This window comes from Ruditapes philippinarum, unplaced genomic scaffold (genome assembly GCF_026571515.1).
Source record: "Ruditapes philippinarum isolate M1 unplaced genomic scaffold, ASM2657151v2 ctg2483_1_1_1_1, whole genome shotgun sequence".
NCBI lineage: Eukaryota > Metazoa > Mollusca > Bivalvia > Venerida > Veneridae > Ruditapes > Ruditapes philippinarum.
The window spans coordinates 120,077-146,660 of NW_026865080.1; the positions used below are offsets into that span (position 1 = coordinate 120,077).

At 32.8% G+C, this 26,584-nt stretch overlaps 2 protein-coding genes across 3 annotated transcripts; both read left to right on the forward strand.

Annotated features, from left to right (window-relative positions):
* LOC132727736 (polypeptide N-acetylgalactosaminyltransferase 5-like) lies at window positions 1–9,353 on the forward strand. Its single transcript, XM_060713304.1, has 11 exons — window positions 1–121; window positions 891–1,044; window positions 1,704–1,870; window positions 2,278–2,442; window positions 4,847–5,066; window positions 5,421–5,538; window positions 5,898–6,077; window positions 6,939–7,070; window positions 7,572–7,661; window positions 8,375–8,545; window positions 9,225–9,353. The coding sequence occupies exons 1-11, from the start codon at window positions 1–3 to the stop codon at window positions 9,351–9,353; spliced, it is 1,647 nt and encodes a 548-aa protein (XP_060569287.1).
* A 3,344-nt stretch (window positions 9,354–12,697) lies between these two features.
* LOC132727738 (fructose-bisphosphate aldolase-like) lies at window positions 12,698–21,706 on the forward strand. Of its 2 annotated transcripts, none has more exons than XM_060713306.1 (9): window positions 12,698–12,855; window positions 15,284–15,399; window positions 16,033–16,208; window positions 16,485–16,575; window positions 17,045–17,205; window positions 17,646–17,729; window positions 18,333–18,507; window positions 19,626–19,825; window positions 20,245–21,706. In XM_060713306.1, exons 2-9 carry the CDS (start codon window positions 15,288–15,290, stop codon window positions 20,335–20,337), a joined length of 1,092 nt encoding a protein of 363 aa, XP_060569289.1. In that variant the 5' UTR covers window positions 12,698–12,855; window positions 15,284–15,287; the 3' UTR covers window positions 20,338–21,706. The 2 variants fall into 2 exon arrangements, with proteins under 2 accessions (XP_060569289.1, XP_060569290.1); XM_060713307.1 differs by lacking the exon at window positions 12,698–12,855 and adding an exon at window positions 14,887–14,910.
* Window positions 21,707–26,584: the final 4,878 nt, after the last annotated feature.

The following is a 26,584-nucleotide window of genomic DNA, read 5'->3' on the forward strand; positions in this document are numbered from 1 at the left end:
ATGCAAGATTGTATTGAAGCAGTTACTGAACATTCAAACTCTGAACATCTAAGACAAATCAAAGAAGAGGAAGCAGATACCAGCATTTTCGAATCCTACGAGGGGAAGCAGTTTGGTCCAGGTAAAATTTAAGACAAACTTCAGTATTCCGCATTAAAGAGCAATATCTTTGACATAACGGCGACGAAATAATGACGAATGTACCACAAGCTATCAGCCTCCTTGGCCGAGTGGTTAAAGTCTTTGACTTCAAACTACTTACCCCCACCGCTGTGGGTACGAATACCGACAGGGACTTTGGATTGTTCATGGCAGGAAGCTATCCAGCTAACTACGGAACTTCGGTGGTCCTACCCAGGTGCCTGCTCGTGCCTGAAATAATGCACGGAAGAGCACCTGAAGTCTTGTTCACCAAGTAGACCTGGAAAGTCGCTGTGCGACCTATATACTGCGACGAAAACCCTAACAAAAAAGCTATTGGCGTACATAATTTAATTCATAATTACCTTTAATTCAAAATCTTGCGAACTTAAAAGGAGATTATGCATGATAGGTCAATTTAAAGAGTTATTTTTGTGGAATTTGTTGTCATCATGCTGCTCTTATGGAAATTCTTGCACAGTTTTTAATTTGATTAAAACAACGAAAGTTGTTACATAGTTCTGCTATTTTTGCATAAACTTGTTTATATTTAAGACAGCAGTTAAAATGCTGTGGTATATACACAAACGATACACTGGCACTGCTTTTCTGCGAAAGTATTTATTATATACTCGTAAACTTATTTTTACTTGGTTTCAGGCGTATATTAATGGAAAGTGGCTCTAGAAAAAGCTTTATTTTATTTTGATCACATTACTAATTTCAAGATGCGGTAAAATATGTTTCAGGGATAAACGGATCAGCGGTTGTCATTAATGAAAATGATATTTCCTCGGAAGACATGTCGCAGTACCTGAACGACTTTCTTCACGACGATTTTAATGGATACCTGAGTGACATCATTTCTATACATAGAAAAGTGGAGGATTATAGACCAAAAATGTAATAATTGTTTTTAATATTTTATCGTTACATGTATTTATTTTGGTTAAATGATGTTATGTGACGTTTCGAATAAAACATTTCCGTGTGATTTTCAAAACATTATAATGATACAGTTACGCTTCTTTATTATTACTGTACAGATCTAATATCGCAAATATCTCGCTTTTTGAAACTGTGTGAGATACTATTTCTATTTCAGTTAAATAAATGCATAGGTATGGCGAAGAAGTACCATACAATGATAAGAAAAAGATCTCATGACATTGTTGATAAAGATGATATTATTTTAAACAACTTTTATTTAACGTCTGACTAATGTAATGGAAAAAAGTGTAGAAAGGTTCATTAGATAAAAACAAAATATGTTTCTTATCCTAAATAGGAGCTTACGTTAATCTTATTTTGAAGTTATTTTATTATATATTTTGACTCGCACTTTTGCACCTTAAATTTTATCACATTTGGTGATAAAAAATAATAATAAACAATAAATGCCCTCAATTTATCATTATAGTCCTTTTATCATTTAGGAAAATTAGACAGTAACCTTCTAATCTATGAACACCAATAATAAGTAAATCATAACGCCCTCCACCCTTAAATCATTAATAAATCGTTTGTTCTTTATTTGTTCAATCAAATTTTCTGTTATGAAGATGCAAGGACTTGATATATCCGGATGATTTACCGAAGATAGGCGTGGTGATACCATTCAAGGACGAACATTTGAGCGTTTTGTTACGCACGGTTTACAGCATTTTATACAACACACCAGATCATCTTGTCAACGAGATTGTCCTGGTGGACGATGGCTCTGAAAACAGTATGATTGAGTTTATAGTTCAAAAACTTTACATTTTGTCCTTACAAAAATAAATGTTTGTTGCTCGTATGATTACGTAAGATAAGGTGGTCTTAAGTAGGGCTTCGACTGTTATTAAATAATTATTGTTTACGTTAAGTGTATCTTCTTTTTTTGGTGCAGAATATCGCGGGTCCACCAATCACACTTTAAGTACTATGAAATTAGACATTCGCATTTTTGGCAGTCAGCAGGGAGAATGTGATTCTTTGACCATTTACCATCTTGTTGAATGACTATAGCTGTATTCATTCTTTACTTGAAATTATTCAAATGTGAGCAGCCAGTTTATTGTGTAAATCATTTGTAAAGTATTATATGTAACCCGAATTGGTTTATTTTTAGGTAAACAAGTTTTGTTCTTTCAGATGAACTTAAGAGCGTATTAGATATATATCTAGAAAATCTCTCTAAAGTAAGAGTGATAAGACTGAAGGAATCCATTGGCCTAATGATGGCTCGACAGGCGGGAATTGACAGCGTGGACGCCGAGTACTTTGTGTGCATGGACTGTCATATGGAAGTACTACCAGGTACAATATTTTTGATTGGTAAAATATCATCTCACAGTGGTTGAGCGATTTCGAAAAGTAACACATTTGTTTTTCTTGATACATAGATTCATAGCTTTTGTCTGTATTTAGTTTAGAAACCACACTAAAACAATAAACAGATTTACTCTCTTGCACCTAGTTACAATAATGTAAAAACAAGAGCACCGCTAGGCGGAGCATTATATGCCCGAAAGTTTTTTTTTTTTAGTAAGGATGAAGCATTTGTAAGACATGGGAATTCGCTGTTCATCCTATACAATTTTACAGCTGTAGGTTGATTAATAATTAAGTTATTAATAATGACCTTAACCTTTGACTTTGTGACCCCAAAATCTATAGGGGTCTCCTACCTTATATTGAAATCATCCTAAGAAGTTTGAATATTGTGGTCCAATTGGAACTTTAATTATGCTCTAGAAACTGTTTTCAGTATTAAGGTAAAAGTGACTTTGACCTTTGACCTTGTGACCCCAAAATCAATAGGGGTCTTCTACCCAATATGGACAATAATCCTATGAAGTTTGAATATTGTGGGCCAAATGGAACTTACGTTATGCTCCGGAATCTGTTTTCAGTTTTAAGGTCATAATGACCTTGACCTTTGACCTTTTGACCTCAAAATCAATAGGGGTCTTCTACCCACTATGGACAATCATCCTATGAAGTTTGAACATTGTGGGTCAATTGGAACTTAAGTTATGCTCCGGAAACTGTTTTCAGTATCAAGGTAATAGTGACCTTGACCTTTGACCTTTTGACCCCAAAATCAATAGAGGTCTTCTACCCAATATGGACAATCATCCTATGAAGTTTCAACATTGTGGGTCGAATAAAACTTTAGTTATGCTCCTGAAACTGTCATCAGTTTTAAGGTCATAGTGACCTTGACCTTTGACCTTTTGACCCCAAAATCAATAGGGGTCTTCTACCCAATATGGACAATCATCCTATAAGGTTTTAACATTGTGGGTCAAATGGAACTTAAGTTATGCTCCGGAAACCAAATTGCTAACGGACGGACGGACGTACGGACGGACAGACAGACGGACGCCAGGGGGTATGACATAATATTCCCTTTCTGATATAAGTATCAATCAATCAATCAATCAATAAAATCAATCAATCAATAATAATAATAATGATGATATTTATTTGATAATAATAATAATTATGATAATAAAATAATAATAATAATAACAATAATAATAATGGTGTCGATGATAATGATATGGCCGAAAACGACGATGATGATTATGACGACGACGACGAAACATTAAATTAATCTGAAATACAATATCAATCATGAATAGAAAATATGTAAGATTTCACTACCCCCATCATTACACGATTATCACCATCATCCAGTATTATAATAATGATGAACAGTAAACAATTGTAAAACAATCATGATGGTAATACAACAATAAAACAACGCTCTTTTCTTTTGTTGTTATTTTTTATGAATTTATCGATTTATCTATACCACACATATCATAATGATTTTATCATGTCTCCCAGGTGTATGTTCCAAAGTGTTAATTATTTACAGAACTAATGGATAATAAATCTTGTATCATAGTTTGGAGACCTTTCTGTTGAAAATGTGTCCGGGTTAAATCGTATTATTCTATACATATACATGCACAGTGCGTTAACTGGAGGCGCGGGTATTAGTTACCCGCACTCCAGAGCATGCCCATTGATTGGCTCATTTTTGCTGGGGTTTACATATTGTGACGACAGAGAAAGAGAAAGCGACAGAAATGTCATAATCAGATGTTCGTTCATTGGTTCATTTTTGCCGGGGTTTCATATTGTGACAACAGGGAACGTGCTTTTATGTTTGACTATGATACAAAAGAGAAAGAACACCAAAACACTCGGCAATCTGATTAATACTTGGGGGCTACGCCCCCTCGTACAAATCAGATAGCCTCGTGTTTCGGTGCTCTTTCTATTACTTATTATGATTATTCTAACGGAAGAATTTACATGTGATATTTTTTCATATCCGAATTTTATAATTGAGATGAAACAATAGAAAAAAAATATCATTCATTTTAGTCAATATTATTGTTATTATTATAATTGAATATTTCAATTTTGCTAATTGGATCTCATTTTGATTTAGACATGGAGATTTTACAACTATTTTCTGAGATCAGTATATAATCTCAGGGTATCTATTTGTCATTCAAAAGTTTGGATTGTTTTTGACCAAACAAATGCCTCAGATCTGAGTATGAGCATAGGAAAATTCTTATTAACCTTGTCCCTCCTCAAGACACTCGGCATGCATCTGTTTTATAAGAATTGTAATATAACTAGTTAAAACATATAGTAAACAAATGAGAAATGTTTTTTTTAATTATTATTTTATCAGGTTGGATAGAACCCCTATTGAGTCGACTTCTTGAAGAGCCGAAAGCTCTTTTATGTTCCAATGTTGGATCGATTGACCGTCGTACGTTCAAACTGCATCATCCTGAACTCTGGCAGATACGATACTTTTTTCCGTTTCTTCTTTTTAATTTGGATACTACCTCAGCGAAATATAAAACGTCGTTCATGGAATCTAGACTCAATGACACTGAACCTCTTCCGTGAGTCATTTATATTAATAGAATAAGATTATAAGGGCGCTTTTCTGTTGTTATTGTTGTTGTTGTTGTTGTTATTTTGTTGTTGTTAAACATGTAAAATTCCCTAATTCTATTATTAATACATTATTAAACACATGTTTGATATTTCTAAATAATTATAAATTATGTATTTCTTAAGTACAATGTACGTGTCTTTAAAGGTAAAGACCGCTGACATTCACAACACCTAGATGGTAAAATATTTGTTGTTAAATGGGCAAATAATAATTATGAAATACAGGGGAGTATAAAAGATTTTAGTATGAGTAATGTTTAATTTAAGCAGGTCTAGATAGTGAAGTCTTAAATTTGTAGATTTGGGATCATTCAAGGTATGATGATTGGGATGAGGAAGTCTTGGTTCATGCAGCTGGGCGGGTTCGATCCTGGGATGAAGGTCTGGGGCAGTGAGCAGATGGAACTCTCTATCAAGGTGATGTTATGTTGGCTTTATTGACTGTTCCGAAATAAAAGTGATTTCTTAAAGTTCAAGCTTTTACAGCCATAATATTCAAAGAGTGGTAAAAAAATGTTGTTGAGAAGTTAAGTTTACAAAACATGAGCCTAAACGTGAAGACATTTTGACAATTTTACCAGTCTTACTCTCCACATTTAGTTTGTAAAACATACTGCATAACAGAACGGACAAAAAGTCGACCTCTGACTCAAAATCAATTAAACATATATCATAGCTCACTGAATGGCCCGTTTGCGACTTAAGGCGTCTTTGTTGATAAAATGACGTCACAAAAGCACCGACCGTCATCCTGATCTAAGAACATATCGTTATAGGTTTGGACTTGTGGTGGGCGTGTCGAAATGATTCCCTGCTCGTATGTTGCTCACATGTTCCGGCGCAACATGTGGAGAATGAGAAATGAAGGCGTGGCTAATATTCTTCGTGTAGCAGAGGCGTGGCTTGATGATCATAAATACAAGATATATCAATTTTATCACACCAAAAGAAAACAGGTATATTAATTATGTGTGTTTTAAGAACAATTTACAATATGTAGACCATACATGAACATAAAACAAATATTGACTTCATATATGAAAAATATCCGAATAAGGGTGAATATGAAAACATCTCAAAATTTAATCAAATGAATGGGTTAAAATAGAGTTAATATCTATATTAGGATCAGATATGATTTCAGTTTAAAAAAAGAGTAAAGATATGATCAAAGTTAGGATCTGGATCAAATATGACAATCTCATGAATATAAATTAAAAGATTATGTTATGATGAAATTGGAGCTTAGCGGTAATGAAGGGCTGTTTTTTTGTCGTTTTTATTTTAATTTTCTTTAAAGTAGAATGAGTTAGTATCGAAAATCAGAAACAAGTATATGTAATATCATGTATCATAAAACATGCTTGAAATAATGTAAAGTTCTGGTCAAATTTTAAACAGATACATGGAAAAATGTGTCCATAACATCTGTACAAAAATATACTGTTAAACGTATAAAGTTTGGAATTTATTTTTGTAAATGATAACTTTACTTATTTCAAATAATAGTTGTGATAAAAGATTTGAACTTATTTAAACCATTGCCGAATTCGCTTCCTGTAAGTAACTAAAGATTGCGTTATGTATGAAACATGATGAAACAGTCAGTACCACAAGAGGGCTCGAACTCAAAACCTCAAGGTTGAACTGCTGACATCTTAACCACAAGGCCCGCAGCACTTAATAACTTTATGTGCCACAGTTCAATTTCTTAATTTATTCTGGGCAATTGAAAGACATGAACACTTTTTATTTTCTCAGTTATTTAAAGAAAATGTCAAACATTTTACAGAATGTGTTTTAATATTCTTTTACAGATAGATTTTGGTGACGTATCAAATAGAATTAGAATCAGAAAAGAAAACAAATGCAAACCGTTTGATTTCTATCTAGACAAGGTTCGAGAATTTGCGATGTTTGAATTTACCGAAATTCGTAATCAGGGAGCAGTAAGTCGTACAATATTTTCGTATCGCATCTTAACCTTGTTGATAGTAATTGTGATATATTGTTTGTATTTAGAAAAAGAAGCGAAAGAAGGAAAACACACCCTTTTTATTATTGTGTTAGGTGGATAAGGTTTGTTTGGTTTTACGGCGCACCAAAGTATATGCCATGCATATGGCGTCAAAACAGGAAAAAAAGACTTTGGCTAGCCTCGAGTGTAACAAATTTTAAAGCAACGCCAGAGGTCAAAATCACCTTACCTGCTGGAGCTAAGAAATGCATAGACTCTAGTTATTCGAACACATTTAGTCGCTTTAAACGACCACACATGGATAAACGATGGCATCAAGTCTTGTGTCTCAGTCATTTAAGGCATATCCTCAGCCATAAGGGGCCTGTGTAAGCCAAATGACTGAAAGCTTATGTAACATAGTTGATTTGCTCACACGCAGTAGGGTGTAATGACCACGTGATAAAGTGACTATACTTTTATATCTTTTCAGATTAAAAACGAGCAATCACAATTGTGTTTAAATCCTACAGCTAACAAAATCAGCCTGGAACAAAGCTGGTGCCATGGAGATGAGGTTCAGGTTGGATTTCTGTTTTTTTCTTTTCTTTTTGTTGTAAAGTGATATATACTATGAACGTGACGTCTTTTTAATTCCATCTTTCATATGTACTACTTTTTGTGACGCAAAGTCGCTTTCCTCTATCAGCCTTTGTGACTAGATATTCTTACTCACCATGCTAAAATATCTTATTAATAAATGAACTTGTTATTCTTTTAATGTGGACAAAAACTTTTATTAAATGACCCACAGCTCTTAGGCTAAAACCATTAATATTTCAAAATAAGTACTGACTGAAAAGCGAACAGTGCAGGCCATGATAATTATGCCGGCTGATCTTGGACAGAGTAGAATTTGTTCTCGATAGTGGTCTAGGGTTTAAACCAGGGTCATGTGTATTGGAGGTTTGTATCTGTGCACGTTGAAAGAAACTGCTGGTTTATTTAAGAAAGTAGAATAATAATGTGTGTTTTGCACACTTCTTTAATACTTTTATTGCGTTTAAATATCTAAAAGCCAGCAGTATATAGATTCGGTCGGGTCTATAGAAAGATTGTCTGCTAGTAAGTGTCCACTATTATATAAATTTAAGCAATCCGTGTAAAACTTCTATTGAAAACTACTCCAGAAAGAAAAATAAAAACGTTTTACAAAAGAATTGAATATGCATTATTTTCAACGCTCATTGATTAATTTGAAACAATTCAGTTTGAAATTATTTCTGAAACAAATAGCATTACACAACTAAAGTACTAGATGCATTTCAGTTTGCTGAGTTGACCGAATCAGGAAAACTACGGTTCCTGGAACGTTGCTTAATTCCACAGGAAGGTCAATCCATACAACTTAAATTCTGCACATCTGAGATACATAATCACACTGCGGCTAAATGGGAGTACACAGAGGTAGCTTATGATAGACATATAAGCCACGTCACGACAAAACTAACACAGTGGGTTTGCGACCAGCATGGATCCAGACCAGCGTGCACATCCGCCCAGTCTTGCACATCCACGCAGTCTGATCAGAATCCATGCCGTTCGCTATCAGTTTCCTTTCTTGTAATAGGGCTTGTAAGCGAACAGCATGGATCCTTATCAGACTGCCCGGATGCGCAGGCTGGTCTGGATCCATGCTGGTCGCAAACGCATTATGTGGTTTTGTCGTGACGCGGCTCATTTATAAATTGTACATGCATTTATAAATGATATAAAAATGTTAATTTCTTTGTTTTGTCAATTTGAAGTAAAAACGTCATGGTGGGTCGTTAATGGCTTACCACCTTGCTACATAAACCAGAAAAACAATCAGGAAAAATGATATTGAATGCGAATAGTGTTCTTCTGAGAGGGGTTTTCATCCGTAGGCATTCGGTACATTCGTCTTGCCAATAATGGTCAAATCATCATAAAATAATCTCCCAGGCCCTTGATCATGAAGAACAAAATAACTAACCAGCTCCCGTTTACACATATAGTAATTTTATCCATGATGATCAAGGGGAGACAAAAATGCCGAACGCCTTTGAAAGTGAAAATAACTTCTATGCTACGTAGCTTACACGTACGTATGATATTGTTTCAGACAATGCAGTTACGGCACGTGGTTAGTGGACTCTGTCTTACGGCAGCGGACGACAACAAATCTATTAATCTTATTACATGTTCACCAGGCGATCCAAAACAAGAGTGGATATGGTTTGTGCAGCAATAACAAAGTTCTAAGAAAGAAAAATCGGCAATTATTTAATGTCAACATTGCTCAAGCATTTATATCATAGGTCATAATGCGGTCCCTTTCGAGAGACATGTGTGTATTTCGTGTGACATGATAAATCCGGAAACGGGTAAAATAAAACCACTTTTACACTTTACTTGATATTTCAAGAGTTAAAATAACTATATCAGCATTCTTATTAATCGGAACATAATCGGCTATTATTGTCCTTATCCGACGACTGATGGAAAGGGCCGAAAAGTTGCGATTGCATTCTCACAATCATTATGATGAAATGTAAAAAATGTGGGGAAAAAAGGAAACCTATTTTCAGGCAATGTATTATATAGTCATGGTCACAAATTCAAACATAATTTCTTGTAGTTAGCCTCTTCGATTAGAAGCGTCATTTTGCCACGGCGTTTTATGCATGGTTATGTGTCACTTCCTTGTATTTCATTGATTCGATAGGAAGAAAAAGGCATACTATTACGACATGGTTAAGTAATTTATATAAAGGGCGACAGCTTGAATACAATGTACAGTACGTATTCATTTGAAGTGAGTCACATACAATAGTATAATAGTAACGTTCTTATAGCAAGCATGGTCTTTCAAATAGAATTTTGTTAAAAAGATCCCGAAGCGAGTAACTTATTCGTGAGACAAAATACTTTCATTGATTATTATTCATCAGTATTCCGGAATGTTTTATGCTGATTAATGGAAAAGTCAGGCAGACTGCATCGATAACCCTTTCACAATTAATATACATGTATCCTATCACCCCATAGCTCGTTTAAATTATGCCAATGTTAATATTTATTTTTGAAAACAGTTTAATAAATCAGATTTTGTTTTTTAAAAAAAAAATACTTTTAAGACGGTTTTAGCATTTTTGGAAGAAACAAACCAATTATTTTTTTGGAAGGAGGTTTACTTATTGTACATAAATAGCACATATAATAAAAGTCACAATTGAAAAATAAACACAGTATATATGTCTGTTTTGTGTTGTTCCTATTATATTATGCAAATTAATGTACACATTTTTATTATTTTATATGTACATAAATAGTACATATGATAAGAATCACAATGGAAAAATAAACACATTATGTTCGTTCTGTTCTGTTCCTATATTCTGCAATGTATTTAATTGGCTATCGAAATCTATCGTTGTAACATTATTCCCTACAACAATTCGCATGCAAAGTGTTCACAGGTCTAAATTTAAAATTTATGGTGGTACGCATAAATTTGACTTTGTTTATTGAGACAATACATAAGTGGGGATATGTACCCTCCTCTTAAAGATCCTGTATGTTGTAATTAAGGATATCATAACACTTAAGTGTAATTAATTTTTATATTTGTATGTAATTATCTTTCTAAAACAATTTCAAAACATCCAAAATATGTTAAAAATGTACTGCAAATGTTTGTTTGCATTATAAGTAATCATTAAAATGTATAGAAAAAAAAATGGTTTAGACTTTATCGAAAATAAATTTCTAATTACCTCCCTTTATTTACATGAAATGTAAATTCGGTAATATCTTTGCAAATTATGCTTTTTGGAACTTACAAATATTTGAATATTGATAAATCTTCATTTGAGCATCATATTTATGATATAAAACCATAAACAATGAGTTACAGGAAATTTAATAAACATGCTTCTTCAGTATTTTGAAAATTACGATTTCCATTTTGATGACTTATTAATATATTGCAATTAAATTTTGCAATCGATCTTGTCGCTGTTAACGAAAGTGATATTGAGGTGGTAAACTAGATTACATGTTATGTTTATATGTTACATGTTGATCAACCGCGGGTATCCGATGATGCAACAATTTGAAAGTAAACAATGTGGTATTTTGACTTCCATACAAAATACTTAATAATGTCTTACTACAATGAAAAAGAAGCACGTACCATTTCGATAATTCACGCAGCTATTTTCAGTGCCAACAGCTAGACTACTCAGAAATAATACATTTTGAGAAGTACAAATGATATAATTTATAGGGTTTTTGGGCTTTTAACTTTAATAACCCTTTTCTTTCTTCTGTTATAAACCACGTTGTATAGTCTGATTTTATTGACCTGTCAATTATGAATACATTATAGCACTCATTTAAATATTCGATCCCACTTCGGTTGTTTCCGTTTATTTTACGAGAATTAATATGGAGTAAATAAATAACGTTTGGAAAACTCCCACCAGCTTAATGAATGTTCTCGTAACATCCGCAATAGCGCAGTCGGTTAAGTGATTACCTAATGCATGAGAGGTCGAAGGTTCGATCCCTTCTTTCGACATTCTTTTTAGACTTATTTTTTCTTTATTTTTAAGAAATGTTTAATAAAATGGTCAAGCGCCTGCAAAATTGTCTACACGGATATGAAACACCTTAGAAACACTGAATTGTCACATTTTGTATTGTATTTTTTCGGTACTGAAATTACATTTATTGATTTTAATCCGAATAAATTTTCAGAATTAATTCTGTTATAACAAACAATTATAATATAACAATGTTATATACAAAAGTATAATATTTACAAAAAAGTGCAAAACATATTAAAAACGGAACAACCATAACTTCAAAAATGTTGAAAATAGTTATGAATAAGAAAAAAACCTGCACATACTCTGTCTCGATCTTACAAGATGTTGGACATTCAGATAAAATTTACCCGTAGTTCACCCTTTTGCGCTATAACGGTCAGTGTAACTTATTCATCGAAACTAGATAAGTTTAATCACATCTTACTGCGTACCTCTCGCGGAATTTACCGAATATTAATATATTCTGTGCATTGACCGTATAATCAGTATGGAATTGACAGGTTAATAAAATCAAACAATAAACACGCTAAATTTCAGTCGCGTGTTTGTAAATATATAAGATCAACAAACTTCTTAAATTATTGAACCGAAAAAAGTATTAATGTTTAAAATTATTTTTTGTCCAATAGGATTACAGTTACTGTTAATCAGTCTAGTAAATAGACTGTTTATAAAAAAATATAAAACACTAAGCTGGTTAAAATTTATTAGTACGATTTTACAAAATTAAACAAACCAATTTGATTTTGTAAATAATTATGTACTTATAAACTCTAACCTATAGTTAAATTTTCTACGAATACAGTCTCATTTGAGGCTTGCTTAAGTTCTCGTATTTTTTTTTCAGCTGAATAACTTAATTATTCATTTTACCTTGTTTATATACGCGTGCGCTGAAGGTCATTGCCGATAGGTTTTGTTCGATAGGTTTTGTTTACATCATCAAAGTTCAAGGTCAATAAACAGAAGGTGTGTATATTATTAGCCAATGAAAAGAAAGAATACTGACACACCTCCAGTTTACACGTCACGAGATCAGTTTTACACAGCGTCGGTTCGTGTTGAGTTAATTTGTGCATTTTTTCGCAATTTAAACCCGGATTTATTTACAGTTTGCAAGTAAACTTACACAGGACCAAGGTAAGTTATCTTAACTTTTTATTCTGTTTATTTTATATCTTAGTATGTCGCGGAAAGTCATTTAACAGCCGTTTAACTTTAATAAACAGCTAACAGTTTATCAAAAGGTTCAAAATGTGTAACGTGTCTATACAAAGTCGAATAAGTAAACTAGAATTGACTTTATATGTAATCTTGTATACTTTGATAACACAATTGAAGTAGATAAAATCTGTGTTTATTTATATAACGCTTATCGCAACAATCAGCAGATATTACATCATCTGGTATAAAATATAATTGCTATATATATACTTAAGGGATTTACAACATTGATTATGCATAATTAACATGAAGTTTAAATTAGATCTTAGCCCGGGATTCATGCGTTGATAATTTGTTTGCCTATTCATAACATACGCCGTTCGTGTTTTCATAATATGTCGATTTGCCGATCAGAAGCACATAAAAAAATCGACGGCCTGGAACCCAGGCTAATTAGATCTATATACTATTTTATTCACGTCAGGAACTTGAAATTTAATCAATGATTACAAAGCAGTCCAACTTTCTGTTAATGCGCTAATACATAATACCTATTAAATGAGACAAATCTGGCAAATCATAAAATTACATGATCAGTGCAATTGCCTTTGTTGTATATAACTATTATACTGTAGTATAACTTTATATATTTTATAATTTAACTTTACGTACATAATGCATGATAGACAGTTGCAACATTCTTATTAATCATAATTACTGTATGTTTAAGTATGAACATAATCCACATATTTATACGACTTTATGTCGAGGCAAAATATAAAAAATAATTAGTTATTTTAGTTGAAATTAACAGCGTGCAGTACATGTATACATGTGTATATATACTCTGTATGTTTAAGTGATAATGCGAGTTACACACAAAATTAATCTAGACTACTGTAGTGATAAAAATGACACAGATGTTTCGAAATATTTTTCCTTAAAAATGTGTTTTCAGATTTATTTAAAGTGGATTGATCTACCACGGGCAAATTTTCACAGTATTTTAAATGTTGATAGAAACGAAAGCAATGTAGATCTACCATAAGGGAATTCTTACAGAAAAAAAAAACGTTGATACAGTTCTTAGTGATTTAGTATGAACAAATGGAAATTTAAAAACATTAATAAAGTAATGACTGATTGAGTACGAACATTTATAAGATGAACACATTTATAATCTGCTGTATGATTTTATGCAAAATTGCATTATGTATCTCACACTAATCATCCATATTATACCATTTGAGCCACGTCACGACAAAACCAACATAATGGGTTTGCGACCAGCATGGATCCAGACCAGCCTGCGCATCCGTGCAGTCTGATCAGGATCCATGCTGTTCGCTTACAAACTCTATTACAGGTAGAGAAAGTTATAGCGAACAGCATGGATCCTGATCAGACTGCGCGGATACGCATTTTTTTGTCTTGATCCATGCTGGTCGCAAACCCATTATGTTGGTTTTGTCGTGACGCGGCTCATTTATATATTGTCGTTATGTCTGTTACTTAAAACTATAAACGTATTTTATTTTCTGTATTATAGACCTTCCATTATAGACCGACCGATTCACTTTAAAACCATGTTAAGATATTTAAATGCATATGGGGTGACCTTGAATGAACCTTTGCGTGTTATTTACAACCGTTTATCTGGTATCATTTTGTCCCAGTTTTCACATATTTCTGACCTCAATAACTGACTCCTTAAACTTTTTGGATAGCAAATAAGTAAAACAAAGGTTTGTGGAATCATATTTGAACAGTTTATTTGTGTTTTTTGTCACACTTGCATAACGACTTTACTTAACACGTTGTTATTTTATTTTATCAAGGTTCTAGAATGACATGATCTTAAATCATAGATGTTTATTTAGTCTTAAGTTTATTTGTGTAAAACAAGAACGTCAAACACGTACGCGCTTGTCTGAAAATTATTACAAATAAACACGAAAAAATAGGCAGACTATTTACAACGTATACATCCATCGGTTTAAACAGTGTCGAAATAGTTAGTATAAAGTAAAGGTATATAATAAATGTTTGAGTACATTTTGATGCATTAATTGTTAACTTTGTACAAATCTGAGTAAATTATCTGTTCTGTTCTATAAAGTTAGTTTGTAAGTATTCATGCACAAGTAAGTGTATCGGACCTAGTTTCGATCGTGTCCGGGATATATGTACGATTATATGGGTATTGGATTTTTTAAACCCGGATATCGTTCCTGATTTTATTATGAAAAATTGACTTTTGTGTATAATATGTATAGTACGATTAAGAAGTGTATTCAGTGTGGTTTACAAACTTAGTCCTTTTAACGTTAATTTAATAGGTCTATGTTATAAAACGTGTAGACCGTATAGTTGTTATTTTGTATCATATCGTATAATATTACAGAAAGATGTCTAGATTTCCAACCTATCTGACCGCTGACCAAGAGGATGAATTGAAGAATATTGCTAATGCCATCGTGGCTCCAGGGAAAGGTATCCTAGCAGCTGACGAGTCCACAGGTATGTTCATTCATGTAATTTTCTGTAAGAATTTCGCCAATTTGACAATGCGTCAAAGTGTATAGATCTGCAGAAATTAATTAAACCAGTGTATGTCGATTTAATATGCCAGTTATACGTTACTTAAGCCTTGACCTGTGTTTTTACCTACCAACTATTCTGGATCTAACTCAGACTGGATAAGGTCAGTCGGAACAAAGGTGGTGGTATTGGTAGTTTTCACCCCAGATCACGGCAGTAAGCCACATTGAATTTACCAGAGCACAGTTCAGCCATCGTATCGTTCCTGGGCATGTTGTCAAGCAGTTTACCTGTACTAGTTGCCTTCACTTTCGCTAGGAACTGATTACTTGCGAATGACTGTAGAAAAGGATTTCATGATCAATCACAGCGAAAGTGACCTGTGCCGTCCCTGGTTCGTACCCGGGTCGCCCGATTCACAGTCAAACGCTCTACCTGACGGCTCATAGTCGGAACAACGCGGCTCTTATTCGTTATAATCTTATCCGAAGTTTGACGGAAAGGAACGATAAGTTGCGATTGTGGATAAGGCTACAAATTATCGACTGTCCCATTAGTCATTTGACAGGTAAACCCACAGTTCAATGAACTTTATTTTTTATTCAATTGTAGGCACCATTGGTAAGAGGTTTGCCAGTATTAATTTAGAGAACACCGAGGAGAACCGACGCCGGTACCGTGAACTGCTGTTTACCTCGGACTCTGTGGTGGCCGAAAACATCAGCGGTGTCATTCTTTTCCACGAGACTCTTTACCAGAAAACAAAAGACGGTGTACCTTTTGTCAAAGTAAGTTCTTACTAAACAAACTATGTGATAAATCAAGCATAGAGACTAGAATCGTCACTTGTAAATATATTTGCAAAGATTGTCTGTGAAAGTATTTGAAGCTCTCGACTTTACATAAACCACTAGTCATTTAAAATCTCGCATTATAAAACGGGTCATAAATCAAAATATTTGAACTCCACAGCAAAAACCGCTTCATTTAAATACATTGAATAAGGAGTGTTAGATCTAATTTATTTTCTAAATTTAAGGATGTCTTTTATATTATGTTTGTAGGTCCTCCAAGATAAAAACATCATTCCGGGAATAAAAGTAGACAAAGGAGTTGTAATATTGGCAGGAACTGACGCAGAATCTACAACGCAAGGTACACTTTTAGTAGTCTATCATCTGGTGTTATATTTCGTCAAGGGAGGTAACTGAAGTCAAATTTGGAAAACAACGTTTCTCTTGCTGGAGTTCTTTTCCCTTGCACTGCTTAACGTCGTACATTGCACATGTATGTTAGCCAGTACACATGTATGAACGTATTGTAAATGTGCTCCCTAAGAAATAGTTTTCCAAACATGAATGTTAGTAAGCCGATCATTGAGGTTTGAAAATCGTCGTATGATGTCTTATGTATCACAAATCGGCATTAAAGGCGTCCTGGCGTGCTGCAAATGACGTCACAGGCTTCTTTAAATTTCACGGAAAAAGACATCAAAGTCTGCAGAAGACATCACGGACATAAATTGTCACCTACTATAGAAGGCTTCAGGGACTGAAGGTGTCATGGCGATTTTGTGACGTTAATATATATTATCATTACATTCTTCTTCCCGTTTGTTCTTTAGGTCTAGATGGTTTGGCGGAAAGATGCGCTCAGTACAAGAAAGATGGAGCGCAGTTTGCTAAATGGAGATGTGTTCTTAAAATAGGCGAACACACGCCGTCCTATCAAGCTATGATGGAAAATGCCAATGTTTTGGCAAGATATGCCAGCATCTGTCAAATGGTATAAAATGCTCTTAATCTTTAAATAACTTCAGATGATATTAATATTGATATATTTCACATGTATTTCACCATAACAGTAATGCACAGAGGGGCAAGTGATATATCATGTAATAGGGAAAGTTTCCATTGCAACTTATTTGAGTTTGTTTAGGTTTAAACTGAACGATGGATAGGCCTACATTTCTCCAATTTGTGATATTTCAGCTTAATTTTCCATATTTTATGTGATAATTTCCTTTAATTTGATACATTATTGTAACTTTAATTACACATTAACTTTGTTCATGGAAAAACATGATTTAAGAAACGTTTTGTTGATATCCATAGAAGTTGATAATGGACCGTTCTAAAAATGGAATCTGGACAAGTCAATTTAAGAAATTCAATAGGTTAAGACTTCAAATTATCCCCTAATATAAAATTGCTTTCTTTTGATAGAATGGACTCGTTCCCATTGTTGAACCGGAAGTTCTTTGTGACGGGGAACACGATTTATACACGGCACAGAAAGTTACAGAACAGGTGACGTAATAGTTATTAATAACTCTTATTTTTGTTCGGCAGAGTTGCTTCCCTATTCTGTAAATAGTTACGAGTTTTGTCTTACTAATTGTTTTTTCACATTCCAATATGATCTTTTTCTATCTAAAACTTTGGAATGTTCAAAAGTTACACAGAAACATACATAGGGAATGATTTTTGTGATTTCCGGTATGAAGATGCACCAGTTACTACATGCGTTTCAGTCTGATCAGCTTTTCATACCGAATCTACGTTATACTCTTTAAATGGCAGCATGGCCCATATGTTCAACACGTCTAGTAATGATTACTGACCGCGTGGGTTCGTATCCCGTCCAAGGCAATCTGTTGATTTCTTGAGCTACAAAACTTTACACTTATTGCTAAATTCTGATTGGTTTCAGGAACAGATGCAAAAATGTGTCTTGAAACTAATAGCTTCCTACGCAATCGTACTTAAATTAACCTTCTAATCTTAACACACAATTAATAAATCTTTTTTCTCTCAATCATTATAAACAGTACGTTACGACTCAAACTACCGTTTAAGTCAATTCGTGGCTCAGTGAGATACAGTTTATGAATTTGTTTTCTTTTTTTTTAGGTACTTGCATTCCAATACAAAGCTTTGAGTGACCATCACGTTTTCTTGGAAGGTACTTTACTTAAACCTAACATGGTGACAGCGGGTCAGAGTTGTAGCAAAAAATTTACTGCAGAGCAAAATGCGAAGGCTACCGTAGAAGCGTTGAGTAGAGCTGTTCCTCCAGCCATGCCAGGTAGTGTATCTGTTCTTTTATTTCAATTGCCTGATTTTTAATGGATATTTGAAATGTTCACTCTCTGTGATTCAACTATTCTTCTCTGAACATACTGATATTATTGAAAGGAAATTGAAGGTTATTTACCTAAAGGTGCCTGCCACTCAAACCTTGGATTGTGTTTTCAAGCTCTAATTGGAGTCTCATATGACACCTTGCCTCAAGGTTATAAACTTTTTTCCTATGCTCTAGATTTTTATTGGCTAGTGTTTATGCTGTGTCTGTTTCTGACCAATCAAATACCTGAGAACTGAGTTTGAGCTTGGTGAACTTTTTTATAAACTTTGGGCCGCCATGACTGATTAACTCCAGAAATCGGACTTGATAGTTAATTCAAAGGAACTACAAGCTTACTTCACAATCGGGCTTAGAATATGTTTTAACCCACAAACTGCTGTATTTATGTAATTAATTTGCACAGCAAAATCATTGGACTGTTCTTTTTCAAAATTAGGGATTCAATATATATATAACAAAACTAAGCTGCAAACGGGATAGATAAAACATACAGGCGAGTCACTTTCTGTTATTTTAGCGGGTTTATATTCTCTGAAATTGTTACATGATATTTCCTGAATAGTAAAATCAAAAATAGAGATTACAGATCTTAATAAGCATGCTAACCAGGTACCATATCGATTTTTTACATAAAGTAGTGGAATACCCGTTTTAGTGACAATAGTGTTTTTTCGAGAAAAACTGTCGTCAAAGCGAGGGTTATATTTCAAATAACCGTTTATATTCGGCCATATAACGTGTCAACACTCTTTATAACGAATTTATTATACTGCGAACTTTCAGTGTTTGAGGGAATATGAAATTACTTCATTATTCGACTGCATCCATGTATATAGACTATATAAAGGTCATGATTTATCTAATTAAAAACGACGTTATAAACTTTCAGTGTAATAAAACACATTTTGACTGGTCGGATCAGTTCAGTAAAAAAGAACGACAGGTTTATCATTTACTTGTCATGAGGTAACCTAGATTATCAAAATACTCTCACCCATGATTAAGATTACATTATGAACTAGAACAAATAAAAAAATATTCCATCTTATTTTATACAGGTGTTGTCTTCCTATCCGGTGGTCAGTCAGAAGAAGATGCCACGTTAAATCTGAATGCCATTAATGCCTGCCCTGGACCTAAACCATGGGCTCTTACCTTCTCATTTGGTAGAGCCTTACAGGCCAGTGTTCTTAAGGCTTGGAAAGGAGACGATGCTAATCGTGCGGATGCCCAGAAAATGCTTATTACAAGAGCAAAGGTCAGTATATTTGTATATTTGACTGTTAGTATAACAACATTTAAACTTTGCCATCTTCAAACTTTTTATTTAAGCTGATTGTATCACAGCGTAAGGAATATATGCGCAGCCTGACAGGGACTCAAACCCGGAACCCTCGGGATACTATCTCCCCTTAATAGTGAATAGATAATTAGTTTTTTAGGTTGTGGATTGTGTGTGGATTTCCTCACGATTTTATTCTAAAATTTCAAAACATTTTATTACTTCAATAGAAAAATAACATTAATGTGTAGGTAATTTAAAAAATATGAAACAATTCAGTTTTTGATTGTAATGGAGGATAACATTTATTTATAGGTAATTTATAAATATAAAACAATTCAGCTTTTTGTTGGTAATGGAGGATAACATTACGTTCTTAAAATTTTGCATTTCAGGCAAACGGTCTCGCAGCCTTGGGACAATACAAGGGCGGTATGACCACGGCAGCCGGCGGGGAATCACTTTTTGTTGCCAAGCATCAATATTAGAATATAGAAATTTTACATATATCTGGGATATATTCATGAATATAATATATGGGACCAAATGAAATCTACGCAGTAACTATACGTTACAGCGGATGACTTTTGCACATCGTAGTCAATGCTTTGTTCATCTTTGGTTTTAATCACATGTGCATGCAATCAGTTTTATGATGCATTTATGTTCAAAACGTTATTAATTTGATAGCAAAATATGTAACCAAACAACCTTAACCAGATCCTGGAGAGGTGTTTTAACAATTCTTATAAGTACTGGTATATATTGCACTCTTTTTTCATTTTTTTAATGATTCCTTATTAGTTTGTTACCATTTATTGTTAAGATTACTTGTATGCGATCCAATTCTTCAATGTTTTTTTAGCCAGTCACTTTAAAATGTCAGTGCCTTTTTAAGGTAGAGAAACGAAAAACGTGCCATGTAAGTAAATTGCACACAACTGCACTAAAGGCATAGCTGATAACTGCAGAAATATATTGTATGAATATATCTGTGACGGAAAACAAGAAATTTATCAACATTTCTTTCACTTTCAAAACAATAATAAAATTCATTAAATGACCAGTCCTCATTTAAACTTTGAATATTTTTACACTTTCTTTAGACGTTTGATATAAATAATTATTAATCGAACACGTAGCGTAAGAATGGGACGCCTAGTGTAACAGTGGAACGCCTAGTAAGTGGAACACCTAGTGTAACGCTTGAGAATGTAATGTAACAATTGAGCACCAAGTGTAATAGTTGAATACCTAATATGACATTTAAACGCAAAGTGTAACATTTGATCACTTAGTATAACAATAGAACAAAAAGTGTTAAACGGAAAACATAGTGTAACAACGGAACACATAGCCTAACAATGGAACACGTAGCGTAAAAACGGAAAATATAGCCATAGCGTAACAATGAAACTCATAGCGTGACAATGGAACATAGAGTAACAATGAACTTGTAAGTGTAACAATGGATAAATTGGCGACACAGTTTACAGCATAATTTTAATTTAGATGATCATCTTTAATTCCTGCATCATTCATCATCAAGATTATTATACTTTATTCTGTTATGGTCAAAGTGATCAGAAACATTTTTGTTATGTAATCTTTTTAAGGCGGAAAATACATATTTTTGCATTGAATACTATAATATGACAATGTCTTTCTTTGATACATAATAGATTATTTTATCATTGTCCATGCTTGTTGTGCTTTAGGTTATATTTAATCATGGTTACTACGTTTTTATTTGTCGTTTGGTTAAAACAATAAAATTAGATATAGCAATTTATGATAATTATACGGAATGCTTCTTATCATGTCATTTTAAAAATGCGAATAAAGAGATTCCTCTGATACACGAATTTGTTTTAAATGTCGCCTGCACCCTTACTAAGCTATAAATAACCTTGTGTTAAAAAGTCCCCACACCCTGATCCGCCTAAACCTTGAGCAGAAAACTCATTGCATCTTGGTTTAAAGTAGTTATAAGCAAGCGTCAGTTAAAAACTCCCCGCATCCTGATCATGATTTGCATGGGTATGATATTAAAATTAATCATCGGGCGTAATATTGCACACCTTCCAATCCCGTGTGCTCTCATATGTCATTTTGTTTATGTTATAATACGGCGTTTGTCCGTCCGCCTATCAACATCCAATGGTAAATGAGCTTCAGTTCGTTCATAACTGTAGTAGCCGCTTAATCAATGATAAACCAATAGACCCCATAGGTTTGTTCGTCCGGCTAAGGGGACATTATTCGTTAGGTACGGGAAACGGAAGACAACTGTAAATAATATAAATTCATGAAGTATTGTTGAGTAATTCTATGGCCTTATTGGGTACAGAAGAAGTAACAAATATCCTAAACCAAATTTCTGCCGATAGCCAACAATAAATACATCTGAACTTAATATAATAAATTCTAAATAAAAAAAGCCTCTTTCCCAACTTGCAAAATTTCTTTGCAAATAAAATCCACTTTTCGTAATATTTTGCAGAAAAAATAACTGACTCAAAATTGTTTTTGTTAAAAGACTTTGTATGCTTCTTTCTCCTTTCGAATATGTTTTCATTTGCCAATGCATATACATATTTGTATGTGTTGTAAGAACTGTAAAATGTTTTATGCAATAAAGTTATTGAATTGAATCGAAAGACCATTGCCCTGTATTAATTAAGTTTTTATTTGTTTTGGTCGTCAGACCAAACAAATAATGGTAGCGAAATTTCAGACCCTGATGTGCTTCTTTGCAAAAACCGAAAGTAGTCCAAACTCCTCGAAGAGGTTATTTACCTTTATATGTACACTATCGCCGACAAATTTAAAGGGAGATCACTGTGTAAAGATTGTCAAATGGCAGGCACATTTATTATTAAGCTTTCTCGGGGAAGAAAAAATAGTTCCCGATTGGTCGAAAATTTCTAATATTGTGTTATTCTTTATAGATATACGTGTACATGCTTATATTAAGCTCCATGATATTATACACATCAGTGTTAAACAACAGGTTTATCGTGAACATAATATATCGAAATAAACAAGGGTTACAAACCCTAATTTAGAATAAGGTGGTTTTCTTCAAACTGTTATTTAATAACTTCCCCGTGGTCCAGTGGTTTACACGCTTGCACTGGAAGCGATGGGTCTGGAGATCAAATCCCAGATATGGCATTTTTTTTAAATTGTTTAAGCCAAATAAATCAATTAGTCTTATAGCCAATTTACTTCAGTTATTACACTGGAAACAACATTGGTGGCACTATGCAAAAACAAATTGGTTCATAATCTAACAATCTTCACCTTTTTGTCATTCTGAGACCCAAACAAATTCAGCGCCTTCTGTACTTTGATTCTATTAGCTTTTGTATATAACAAGCTTCCAACTCATGCATTATCATTTATCACACGCTCATGTTCATATATAACAGCCACCGGAAAATCAGATATGTCATAGATTCATTTTGCATTCCAATCAATTTATTAGCCGAATTTTATTGGTAATTGAAAATAAGTACTGCATAAGCCAAACCCCGCTCAATTTTTTTGCTTAATGATTATGTTACGGTCAAAGAAATTTTAGCTAATCATCCAATCAAAACCATAATTTTTCATATGTTTATTCATTAAAGTTATTCTTTGCTAATTCTATTTGTAAAATATCTTTCTTGCAGAAAATTATTACATTCTTACTGAATCTGCACATCGCGTTAAATATTATTTTCCTACAACATTTTCAAAAGGTTATTCATGTGCACATTTTAAAACTAAAATGAAACAGATTGAAAATGTTTTGACAAATTTAACAGCAATCATTCGACATGACGAAAACATAAAATATACTTACCAATTACAGGTAAGGTGATACACACACTTTTGATATTTTTCAACATATTAAAAAAAATTATTTGTTCATAATGCCGAAAATATAATTTTTTATTTTACTAAATTCAATAATCGACATGACTAAATACAATATATTTACTTTGCAGACAGTATAAAATAAATAACAATTTCATGGCAAAATATCACTTTTCTCTATATATCTACCTAATCAGCATTATCACTATATATTTAAGTGGTCAGTATTTGCTCGCCTGAATGAAGGTTAGATTTGCTGACCATTTAGAAAAAGAAGAGTTTTACGGCTTTCATCAATTTGAATTAATAATAAATTGATCAGCATTTTATTTTTGTACTAAATTTAATCGTTGACATGACTAAATACAATATATTATTTTTGCAGACAACATAAAATGAGTAATCATTTCACGGCAAAATATGATTTTCATCTATATATCTTAATAGTCAGAATTTTCTCGTCTGCATGTAAAGAGCGTTTAATTTACCGAACATATAGAAAAAGAAGTTTTACGGCCTTAAATAAATTTGAATTAATATCTAGCTGATCAGCAGTTTTTCACAAATCTAAATGGTCGGCATGATTTTATACAATATATTTTCCTGAATGTAAAGAGCTTTAAATTAATTATTTAATTAATGAACTAAACAAAGAAACACTCTTTTTACAGTTACTTTTCTTCATAAATTGTATGTAAAATTTACAGCTAAATGATCCACATTTTATTTATTTTGTGTTTTTCACACCATGCTATGGAATCTCAATCTGATTTAAGGGTAATAAAACTTAATTGCTCGATCTGAACTTCTGTTAGGCAACATTTGTTAAGTAATTTATGACCAGTGATCATTATGTTTTCACAAGTTTTTGGGGTGTGAACATACATTTGGGGCCACTCAGATATATGTCATTGACTCATTTTGCATTCCAATCAATTTATCAGCCGAATGAGAATTCCTCTATTCATTGGCAATTGAAAATAAGAACTGCATAGCCAAACCCCGCCCAATTTTACAGCTAAATGATTATGGTACGGTCAAAGAAATTTAAAGTAATCATCCAATGAATGAATGAGTGAGTGAGTGAGTGAGTGAGTGAATGAATGAATGAATGAATGATTGATTGATTGATTGATTGATTGATTGATTGATTGATTGATTGATTGATTGAACGAACGAACGAACGAACGAACGAACGAACGAACGAACGAATGAATGAAGTCAACAATCTTTAAAGAGCTTATTTCCTTCATAAACTGTTTGTAAGATTTACGGCTAAATGACCCATGTTTTTTTTTTGTGTGTGATATATCCAAGGAGGGTCATTTATGATTTTTCACACCATGCAATTGAATCTCACTCTGATTAAAATGTAATAAAACCTTATTATGTTTTCACAAATTTTTAGGGGGCCAATCATATATGTCATTGATTCATTTTGCAATCCAATCAATTTATTAGCCGAATGATGATTCCTTTATTCATTGGTAATTGAAAATAAGTACTGCATAAGCCAAACTCCGCCCAATTTTATTGCTTAATGATTATGTTACGGTCAAAGAAATTTTAGGTAATCATCCAATGAAAACCATATGTTTTCATATGTTTATTCATTAAAGTTATTCTTTGCTAATTCTATTCGTAAAATATTTTTGTTGCAGAAAATTATTAAATTTCTTACTGAATCTGCACATCGAGTTAAATATTATTTTCCTACAATATTCTCAAAAAGGTAATTCATGTGCACATTTTAAAACTAAAATGAAATAGATTGAAATGTTTTGACAAATTTAAAAGCTAAAATTCGAAATGAAAAGAGTAAAATATACTTACCAATTACAGGTAAGGTGATACAAACAATAATTAAAAAAATATATTATTATTTGTTCATAATGCCGAAAAATCGTTGACATGACTTAATACAATATATTAACTTTGCAGACAACATAAAATGAATAATAATTTCACGGCAAAATATCATGTTTCTCTATATATTTAAATGGTCAGCATTTTCTCGCCTGCATGTAAAGAGCGTTAAATTTGCCGAACATATAGAATAAGAAGTTTTACGGCCTTATATAAATTTGAATTAATATCTAGCTGATCAGCAGGTTTTTACAAATTCAAATGGTCGGCATGATTTTATACAATATATTTTCCGGAATATCAAGAACATTAAATTTGCTTCCCATATTGAATAAGAAGAGTTTTATGGCTTAAATCAATTCGAATTTATCTTTACTATAATTGGTCAGCAGGTTTTACTAAATTCAATTGTCGGCAATATTTATACAATGTATTAATTTTGCAGACATTCAAAAATGAATAACAATTTCATGCCAAAATATCATTTTTCTCTATATATAACTGGTCAGCATTTTCACTTCATTATTTAATTATAATATATTTTGGACTGTTCTGTTTATTGTATTTTGTCCGCTGCCAAATGAATGCATCTGCGTTTATAATAGACAAATTAAGAATGACACGTGTGAAAATGGTTTAAATTGTTAAGACCTTGGGGCAAGTCAATCTCGATATTGTGTATTTTATAGGTGCGAACAGACAACAAGGAAGTTTTACGCGCAATTTTCATTTATTTTCCAGTCAGAGTTCCTTAAGGATAGTGAACACACACAAACAAAATAGTTTAAAAGAATTTGCAATTATTCCATTAAATAATTAATTTTCCGGCTCACCACAATTGATGAAAAAGATAAAATCCTCTTATTGTTTATTCTATTTTATTTCAGATTTGCACTAAATACGAAAAAAATCATTATAAATTGTTATACTATACATTACCATATATGTATACATTTCAACTATGATGCATAGTATTATATATATATATAAATATATTTGAAACAA

Coding starts and splice junctions, on each gene's coding strand:
- LOC132727736 (XM_060713304.1), top strand. CDS start 1: ATGCAAGATTGTATTGAAGCAGTTACTGAACATTCAAACTCTGAACAT. Junction 1,045..1,703: donor GAGGATTATAGACCAAAAAT/GTAATAATTGTT, acceptor TCTGTTATGAAG/ATGCAAGGACTTGATATATC. Junction 5,067..5,420: donor AATGACACTGAACCTCTTCC/GTGAGTCATTTA, acceptor TTAAATTTGTAG/ATTTGGGATCATTCAAGGTA.
- LOC132727738 (XM_060713306.1), top strand. CDS start 15,288: ATGTCTAGATTTCCAACCTATCTGACCGCTGACCAAGAGGATGAATTG. Junction 15,400..16,032: donor AGCAGCTGACGAGTCCACAG/GTATGTTCATTC, acceptor ATTCAATTGTAG/GCACCATTGGTAAGAGGTTT. Junction 16,209..16,484: donor ACGGTGTACCTTTTGTCAAA/GTAAGTTCTTAC, acceptor TTATGTTTGTAG/GTCCTCCAAGATAAAAACAT.